Source organism: Haliotis cracherodii, unplaced genomic scaffold, assembly GCF_022045235.1.
Source record: "Haliotis cracherodii isolate W230 unplaced genomic scaffold, xgHalCrac1.p SCAF_11, whole genome shotgun sequence".
NCBI lineage: Eukaryota > Metazoa > Mollusca > Gastropoda > Lepetellida > Haliotidae > Haliotis > Haliotis cracherodii.
In genome coordinates, this window is record NW_027266266.1 from 48,868,561 (window position 1) to 48,879,177 (window position 10,617).

Here is a 10,617-nt window from a genome sequence, read left to right on the forward strand (position 1 = left end):
TTGTAAATAATCGAGTCTAGAACAGAAATCTAGTGATTGACATCATGAGCATCGATCCACGCAAATGGGTAACGCTGACAAACACCAACCAAGTCAGCGAGCCTGACCACTCGATCCATTTGGTCGCCTCTCACATGTCTCTTGTATTGTCTGAGCTGGAAACTCCGTTCACCTCATGTATATCTGAGCTGGAAACTTACCTCATGTATATTTGAGCTGGAAACTTACCTCATGTATATCTGAGCTGGAAACTCCGCTCACCTCATGTATATCTGAGCTGGAAACCTATCTCATGTGTGTCTGAGCTGGAAACTTACCTCATGTACATCTGAGCTGGAAACTCCCCTCACCTCGTGTATATCTGAGCTGGAAACTCCGCTCACCTCGTGTATATCTGAGCTTGAAACTCCGCTCACCTCATGTATATCTGAGCTGGAAACTCCGCTCACCTCGTGTATATCTGAGATGGAAACTCCGCTCACCTCATGTATATCTGAGCTGGAAACTCCGCTCACCTCGTGTATATCTGAGCTGGAAACTCCCCTCACCTCAAGTATATCTGAGATGGAAACTCCGCTCACCTCGTGTATATCTGAGCTGGAAACTCCCCTCACCTCATGTATATCTGAGATGGAAACTCCCCTCACCTCGTGTATAGCTGAGCTGGAAACTCCCCTCACCTCATGTATATCTGAGATGGAAACTCCCCTCACCTCGTGTATAGCTGAGCTGGAAACTCCCCTCACCTCGTGTATATCTGTGCTGGAAACTCCGCTCACCTCATGTATATCTGAGCTGGAAACTCCGCTCACCTCATGTATATCTGAGCTGGAAACTCCCCTCACCTCGTGTATATCTGAGCTGGAAACTCCGCTCACCACGTGTATATCTGAGCTGGAAACTCCACTCGCCTCGTGTATATCTGAGCTGGAAACTCTGCTCACCTCATGTATAGCTGAGCTGGAAACTCCGCTCACCTCGTGTATATGCTGCACGTGATTCCAAACTTTGGTACATCTCGACTCATGGATCTATTACGTCATATGTGATGCGTTCACGACCGTCGGTTCACACAACATACCAGTATGTTTGTTTGTGCATCGAACCAATCTAATATCTCTTGCGTATGAGTAATCCTTCAGATATTAACCAACATGTATAGTATTCGCGTTTCTTTTGGCGGTGTGTATAGTTTATTAAATGTCGTGAAACTACGAGATTCCCTCGACACATCAGTGTCAATGTTTTTATGTCAAACTACACTTCCCCGTTCGTCTCACCTTCGGATAACCCGACACATATTCGATAATCCCACAGATTTCGAGTTCACGTGGGTCACTGTATACGGGATACCCTGCGGATAAACTATGCGCGACTTTACAATCAAACCAGTCTAGACCTTTCCTGAACCCAGTCGCCGGAATGTGAAAGCAAGCTCTTTTACATTGTAACACCGGATATTTCGAATCCAGACCGAAAAACTAACCAAGGCGTCTACATAAAAATTGCTAAGTCAGCATTTCGTTGACGTGATCGAGGCAATGTAACCGACACAGTTGACGTTTGGGCAATACAAACATTGTCGTCATTTAAGGTTACCCATACAGGTGTCAAAGAATGTCCCCAGGGACTCCCGTCTGTCACCCTCCTCCCCCAATGCCCTCTCTTGATACAGCTACGGGTGGAATTCTACCCGGGTTCTTAAGTAGCGAGACAGACGTTATCACGAAACCCATTGTTTATCTATTTAAACCTGTACTAGTTTTGTCAACACGGGTCAGGTTGTTAATCTTCTCCTCAGCGGGATGGTCGACAATTGAAGGTCCACATGCAAACGAATAAATAATATACCCACAACCCGTCCTGAAATTGACTTGTTACGTTTCATCTTGCACGTAGTGGCTAGTCATCGGAGAAGGGACATTTTTGTCGTGATTGTCCGACAACTGCGACCCCACTTTCATGTTGGTTATTTGATATAATGCTAATTAGCAAACGTCCTTTTTCGACCTTTTATTTAGGGCTTGTTGCGAAGACAGTCGACTTGAAACTTAGGCATTCAGACATATCCATGGACAAGAAAAAATACGTTGTTAGCAAACTCTTTTGTATGTTGTAATTACTTAATAAGAATAGGTGGCGGTGTGGTGGTCTAGCTGTTAAAGCGTTGGCTCGTCACGCCTAAGATCCTGTTCGATTCGCAACATAGACATAATATGTAAAACTGATTTCTGGTGTTTCCGGCCGCAATATGGCTGGAATATTGCTATAGCGGCCTAAAACCTTACTCACGCCAATACAATGAATATGAATTGAAAAAAAAGGTTGAAAAACAATTTTTTTGTGCTTTACAGGTAGCAACAAAACGACAATGGGACAATAGGACACATTTTACCTATTGAGAATCGAACCCGGACCGACCAATAGGATACTGACAGCACCCAGAGTCGTATGGTCTTCTTCATGAACATTGCGGAAGATTTGTCTAGCAGTGTTTAAAGGGGAACTAAGCTGGTCCGGTAAGTTTCATTCAAAATTCAATTTGTCTGCTTAATGTTATGATATATACTATAGAGTCCCGTGAAGATTCGGGTTAAAATTGGTCTTCAGCAACCCATGCTTTTCGTAAGAGGCGACTGACGGGATATGGTGGTCAGGCTCGCTGACTTGGTTGATGCATGTCATCGATCCCAGTTGTGTGGATCGATGCTCATGATATTAAACACTGGATTATCTGGTCCAGATTCGATTATTGACAGACCGCCGTCAAATAACTGGAATACTGCTGAGTGCGGCGTTAAACAACCAACCAACCAACCTTTAAAAAAAACCTTGTATGTGTGCATTTCTTGATCAAATACAACTAAAAGATGGGATAACAAACTTTTCAGTGTATGTGTTCATACCTATTCACATCTTTTAACAAAATGTTTTGAAAATGTAATATGACATCTACAAGGAAGAATAGTCCTGCATCACAACTGTGGAATATATCTAGTTTAATGAACCCCAAACCATGTAGATTTTAAAAAAGCAAGTCTAGCCTGCCATGAAATCAGCATCAGGAAAATATCTTAGACAAACAACAATATATTATGTAGAGATATTACTACACGAGTATAAGACTGACACGAGTATATCACTTCACATCGAAGGGGCGGTCGGGTAGCCTAGTGGTTAAAGCGTTCGCTCGTCGCGCCGAAGACCCGGGTTCGATTCCCGACATGGGTACAATGTGTGAAGCCCATTTCGTGTGTCCCCCGCCGTGATATTGCTGGAATATTGCTAAAAGCGGCGTAAAACTATACTCACTCACTCACTTAACATCGAATCGAGGCATATTTTGTCTATTCTCATGATCGCAGTACAGCGCAGTAATACATAACACACCATTCATAAGTGACGTGACCCAGTTTACTGCTTACTACGCATGTCTAGTGTGTGATGAGTGAGTGAGTGAGTTGTGTTTAACGCCGCTTTTACCAGTATTCCAGTTATATCACGGCGTGCCAGCTTAATGCGGGAAGAAAGCCCGAAGTGATGCAGGTCTCAGACGTTTACCACTTCGGTGAAACCCACGAGCACCGGTATGGTGCTGACAAACCCGAGAAACATAATGGGGGCGAACCGGGATTCGAACCCACAATCATAGGTTTCTGGCGTGCCCAAGGGACGCAACTCTGCACAGCGAATCGCGGCGCCTTAGACGACTGGGCCACCCGTGCCCCCTAGCGTGTGATGACGATAATGTAAACAAGATAAGATCAAGGAAAACAAATTAAACAATCTAAAACCATAATGTTTCGACACAGACGTAGGTGAAATCGATTGAAGCGCGATGAAGTTATCAATGAATAACAATCAGTAGTAGTCCGTCATAACCTGACCTAGGTCATCACCATGGAGTAGCCAATCAGACCTGGAATTCATACGTTTGAATCCGGTTATCTCAAATGGGTTTCTCATCCACAGGTGTGTCAGAAACTTCTTACACACCTGTGGTCGAGCAATTATCTTCTTACCTTTTGAAACAACTTGTAAGATTGTATTTGACAGACACTCGTGTAGTATTCTCTACATCTCCGACCGCCTCCGTGGTCTAGTGGTAGAGCGTCCGCCCGGAGAGTCGTTAAAAGATGGTTACCCTGTCTGGCTCTCGACATTAAGGGACTAAAACAAGTACTGGTCGGCTCGGAGCAGTATACTGTGTCTGAGTGGGGTACTCATGTTAAACCGCGGCATGGTATCTCAGTGAGCTAGCTATATAAATCGGTATTAGTCCGGACTAGTACAAGCAGCCACACACACACACACGTACTTGCACGTCGCTATATAAGTGCAATAAGCGTGGACGCGACGTTAAACCCCATTTCACCTCTATATCTCCACCTGCAGCCAACTTTATTCTGTAACGAATGACCCACAACTAAATAATAATTTCATTGAACAGTACAGTTTTTAATTTGCAACAATTTGATGGAAAAAGGAAATATTATGTTCAAACTTTTGATTAAGGAGGGAGGGGGGCGGGACACAGGGTGGCCCAGTCGTCTAAAGCGCCGCGATTCGCTGTGCAGAGTTGCGTCCCTTGGGCACGCCAGAAACCTTTGATTTTCGGTTCGAATCCCGTTTCGTCCCAATTATGTTTCTAGGTTTGTCAGCACCATACCCGTGCTCGTGGGTTTCACAGAAGTGGTAAACGTCTGAGACCTGCATCACTTCGGGCTTTCCTCCCACATTAAGCTGACACGCCGCGATATAACTGGAATAATGTTAAAAGCGGCGTTAAACCAAAACTCACTCACCATTTGATCAAGGATACCATTTAGTCCAGGGATAGAGAGCGAATTAATATATTAACCAACGACAACCTGCAACGCCATTCTTCTCATTTACGAAAACAACGTAGACATCTCCAGATTGTAATTAGAGTTACATCCCTTTCTCGATAATGGTTTCCAATTGGACAATGATGCATGGTACCCCGTTAGAGCCGAATGGCATATATTCATTTCTACTTATCCCTTGGCAACGAGGAGTCTTAACGAGGTTGCCAATGCGACCATTATGCCAATTCAGCATTAAGTACAAAATACGTAAATTGTAGAAAAAAAGCATCATGGATTAAAAAATGGGTTCCATATTTTTTTCATTCCAAAGACACGGAAGACAATTTCCCGTTTTCAAAGTAGGTTTGTGTCTCGTTGACCAGTCCCGCCATATTTCCCTCGATGGTGTGTAGGAAGGCAACCGCTAAACACGCACATGGCAATTTTTTTGTATGCAAAACGTTAAAATTAAGTGACACGAATTCAACTTCAGATTTTTTTATACCTTCGTTTTTTGGCAGATAAGGTAGAAATAGGGTCAATTCATCTTTTAGCAGCAAACAGGTCCGGTGTTTAGCTCCTGGAAAATTGTCAATGAATAATTTCCATGATGCAAAATCTTTACTGACACGCTATTTGAAAACGTAATGATGATGCTGCTCCATATATCTTTGAAAGATCCATTGTTTCAGTTAAAAACAAAAAAATAATGATGAAAAGTTTTGAAAGTATTCACAATTGAGACTTCTACTTGTTTATAGAATAAGCCCAAAATGAGAATCATCTTTGATAGTGTCTCATCTCCAATGGCACCAATACCCTCTGGTATTATTTTATGAAAACAGTGACATTCCACGATTTTGTCACAGAAAAAGCAAGAATAACTCAAAGTTGATTTGCATTACGCTTCCATATCGAGTGAGTGAGTTGGGTTTAACACCGCTTTTAACAGTATTTCACTTATATCACGGCGTGTCAGCTTAATGTGGAAGGAAAGCCCGAAGTGATGGAGGTCTGAGATGTTTACCATTTTGGTGAAACCCACGAGCACGGGTATGGTGCTGACAAACCTAGAAACATAATCGGGGCGACTTGGGATTCGAACCCACAATCAAAGGTTTCTGGCGTGTCCAAGGGACGCAACTCTGCACAGCGAATTGCCGCGCCTTAGACGACTGGGACACCCGTGCCCCCCTTCAATGTCGACGTTTGCTGGCACTTAACTAAAACAATGACTACTTTAAGAGTGAGTGATTTGGGTTTAACGCCGCTTGAAACAGTATTCCAGTTATATCACGGCGTGTCAGCTTCAATTAGGGGGAAGGCCTGATGTAGGTTTCAGACTTTAGCGGACAAACCTGGAAATATAATCGGGGCGAACCGGATTCGAACCCACAATCATAAACTCAAGGACATAAGAAACGCCACCCCTAATATCTTTTCAATATATTTTTAAACAATGTCAAAATACCTTTTAATATAGGTTAAAACGTATCGCCTGAACGCATCTTATTCATTCCTGTCACTGACATGAGCAAAATGCACATGCTGGGTGTGAAAATGCCCTTTTTTCTCGGAAAAGGGCATAAACCTTTGATAAATACCCGTATGCAAATCTGGTATAAAACGCGTGCGAAAATGTTCTTTGGCATTGGCACATCCAGTAGCCAAAAGTGGTCATGCCTCGATAAACATTGTAACAGAGAGAAAGGGCAATGGGAATGTTGTATATGGGGGCAATTCAGGCCCATGTTGCTGGGGTAATGGGCTGTTCGAGAAGGACGATACTGAGGCTAGTCAGTCTGTTAAGGCAGACACGTGGAACAGCAGATAGCCAAGGAGCGGTACACCCAGAGTTATCTCCCCTCAGGAAGACCGCCATTTACGGCTGCTTCCTCTTAGGAACAGATACCTCACAGTGACTTCATCGGGACGACATGCTCTTGGTCATCCAATCAGCAGAAAGACTGTGTCCAGACGACTCCGTCCCTATAGTCTGGAAGCCTACTGACCGTTCAAGGGCATGACGTTAACGCGTGAACATCGACGTCAGAGAATGACGTGGGCGAGTAATGTCGAGCGGCGGCAGCAAAGAAATGACGCAGATTACTGTTTAGTGGTGTGAGCAGGTTCCTACTCTTCAAAGTGAGTGAGTGAGTATGGTTTTACGCCGCTTTTAGCAATATTCCAGCAATATCACGGCAGGGGACACCAGAAATGGGCTTCACATATTGTACCCATGTCGGGAATCGAACCTGGGTCTTCGGCATGACGAGCTAACGCTTTAACCACTAGGCTACCCGACCGCCCCTACTCTTCAAAGCAGATGACAGGTGCATATTCATCGGCGGCCAGGTGAACGTGGTGTTGCGTGCAGGAAATTGAACCGTACGGCGGTGGCAGTGTGATGGTCTGGGGTGGAATTTGTGGAGACATGAAGACGGATCTGGTTGTTATTCATGGCAATCTTACCGCTGCATGCTACGTCAATGAAGTGTTAAGGACAGTTGCACTGACATTTCTTCAACGTCACCCGCAAACGTTACTCCAGCAAGATAACGCCACGCCTCATACAGCCCGTGTGTTACCAGAGCATTTTTCAACGCCAACAACGTGAACCTTCTTCCTTGGCCGGCAAGATCTCCTGACATGTCTCCAACAGAACATCTGTGGGACCACCTTGAACGACAGATTAGCAACGTCAGCCACGTCCAGAGACAAGAGTGGCGTTAGCACAGGCATTGCAGGCAGAATGACGTCTTATCCCTGTGCACGCCATTAGACGATTGACGTTCTCTGCTCGGCGCCGTTTGAGGGCCTGCATCGAAAGTGGGGAGGACACACTTGATATTGACTGGATAGCTGCTTTGTCTAACATTTTGAAAGTTGCTGCTCATTTTTATTGGTGATCGAATATTGGACAGTTAACCTTCTTCGCAGAACATGTCGATAAAATTAATTTCTTCCTTTGGATTTGTCAGTGTTTATGCAAACATGTTGTTAAATTACCCTGTTTTAAAATACAACAATCACCCTTCAAGAATAAAGCTTTGTTATTTTGTGGCTTTGAAAATATACGAGGTGACGTTTCTTATATTATGTCCTTGAGTTTAGGTTTCTGGTGTGCCGAAGGGACGCAAGTCTGCACAGCGAATTGCGGCACCTCAGATGACTTTGCCATCCCGTCCCCACTTTTAAGATGGTAAACCATGATACATCAATCTACTACCGACGCTAACTGAATAAAATGCACACTGTGTGATAAAGGCGTGACGACATTTTGGGACTCTAGGATCATATCATTTGCTGCACATCTTCCCGAGGCAAGGGCGTTCACTGACCCTAAAAGTTGAAAAGGCTGAAATTTCTAGGCCCGATCGTAGCGCAACCAGTGTCTTCTACGAGTTATGTCCCTTCTATGCCCCTCCCATTGACCAATCAGATTCCATCTCTAATATCACTTGCAAGTGCTTCAAAGAAAATGGCGGCGTCCAGTCAAGACGATCTGATCGATAATCAAGATCTATGGTGTTATAAAACGGGCCTTACTTCGCGAAGTGCATCAAATCGCTTGTGCACTTTGATCAAAACCATGAAAGTATCTGCATAATATTTGTGGACGCCCAGTTGGCGGTATACATTCTTTGCAAATCCTTTAGTCGACCGAAATTTGCACGTCGAAATCCATGTTGTTTACGAACCGGATGTCTAGACCGTTACGCGATTTTGATTGGACTATGCATTGACTCGTTAGTCCAGCCAAAATGTAATTCCGGAATTCCCGCCTAGTTGGAAAGTTGGAAACTGGATTTATTGGCAGTTAACGCTCTTGCCCCGGGAAGAGGTTTGCTGCATTGAGACGGAGGGTGTTTCAAATTAAAGTTAAAGTTGCAAAAGGGATGCAGGTTAAAGACGAGCACAGGCATGGTGCTGGCATATCAACGATCCTTATTATGGCGAATCTGGGATTCGAACCCATGGTCATATGACCTAATCACGTCTGAGGTACCAATACAGCACATCGTATTGCGGCGCTGTATCCACACACTGTATCGGTGATATGATGCCTTAAATATACAGCGTAGGGCCGCTATATCAGCTTGAGGGGTGCGGTGGCCAAATCATAAAGACGCCGCTATTGGATGTTAAGGATTCGTCCCTTATGAGTGACAGAAACCTGTGATCGTGGGTTCGAATCCCTGATAGTTTCTAGGTTTGTCAGCGTCAAACCCTTGAGAGTTGGTTTCACCAAAGTGGTAAAGGTCTGAAACCTGCTTCAATTCGGGCTTTCCTCCCACATTAAGCTGACACACCGTGATATTACTGGAATACTGTTCAAAGCGGTGTTAAACCAAACTCACTCGCTCAGTTTAAGGGGGCGGTGTGATAGCCCGGTGGTTAGAGCGTTCGCTCGTCACGCTGAAGACCTGGGTTCGATTCTCCACTTAGTTGGAATGTGTGAAGCCAATTTCTGGTGTCCCCGCCGTAACAATGCAGGAATATTGCTTAAATCGTTGTTAAAACTCACTCACTCACTCCACAAATAAAACTCAAGGATAGAATATGGTGTACCAAGTTCCGGTATGCTCATCGTGAACATGGTGACCCTCACCTTTGCTTGAAGTATATTGGTGATGCTTATCTCCAGACACTATCCATTAAAAGATTATCGGGACCAACAATATTAACAAAAAAATCGGGATGCCAACACGATATCCGTTTCTAGGGCACGGAAGTGTAATGAATACATGTTCTATACCATGGCCCGGGCGCGCCATACCAAAAGACGTTAAAAAATGGTACTTGTTGTTTCCCTGTCTGGAGCTCGGCATAATGGGCTAAAACAAGGACTGGTCGGCTCGGAGTCAGTATACTGTGTCTGAGTGAGGTATTCATGTTAAACTGCGGCATGGTATCTCAGTGGTTTAGCACTATAAATCGGCATCAGTCCGGACTAGTACAAGCAGCCACACACACACACACACACGTGCATGCACGTCGCTATATAAGTGCAATAATCTTGGACGCGACGTTAAACCCAATTTCACCTCACCTCACCTATACCATGGCTGGCCCAACACAGAGTTTCAAAGTTTAACCCATTAGCCACTGAAATATTTGTTTGTTGCCTTTTCCCACACATCACCAAGCAATGAAACCAATAACATGTTTCTGTCTGACCAAAACATACATCAGACAATAGCATGTCCTCAAATTGCACGTGTCCTTGAAAAAATAGCCATTCCATACGGTGGTGAAAGTCAGTGGCGGTCACTAGGGAAATTATCATTGGGAAATTATGACTTTTTTCGCATTTACTTACTCTTTTCAGCAATTTCTCTTGGCAAGAAAACAATTTGCCTGTCTGAGTGTGCTGTGTGATGTCGAAATGGGCGACCTTTTTGTATTTTTCTATTTTTTTCTGCTCCTGTCCGCTGATAATGATACCACTGTGGCTAACTTTACTTGTCTTCCAGACCAACAATCCCTGTAATGTTAAATGACGTTCATCTGGTATTGGTGTAGCCGAGGTACCGATGGATTGCTTTAGATTTGTCAGTTTTAAGGTAACAGTGTTACATTGCATGTCTTGGACACGTGCTCTGCTTATCAGGGTTACATGGCCAAGTTCCAGGAACCAGGGTACTTACACGCTACATTCGGTACCAATAGAACCGGCCCGTGAAGATCCGGGATAGAATAGGTCTTCAGCAACCCATGCTTGCTGTAAAAGGCGACTATGCTTGTCGTAAGAGGCGACTAACGGGATCGGATGGTCAGGCTCGCT

At 44.3% G+C, this 10,617-nt stretch overlaps 1 protein-coding gene across 1 annotated transcript; it reads left to right on the forward strand.

Moving 5' to 3' along the window:
• Positions 1-465: 465 nt before the first annotated feature.
• Positions 466-999, forward strand: LOC139455160 (uncharacterized). The gene has a single exon (XM_071236713.1). The coding sequence runs from the start codon at positions 466-468 to the stop codon at positions 997-999; it is 534 nt and encodes a 177-aa protein (XP_071092814.1).
• The last annotated feature ends 9,618 nt before the right edge of the window (positions 1,000-10,617 follow it).

Excerpts from the sequence above, each read along its gene's own strand:
- LOC139455160 (XM_071236713.1), top strand. The coding sequence starts at position 466 with ATGGAAACTCCGCTCACCTCATGTATATCTGAGCTGGAAACTCCGCTC.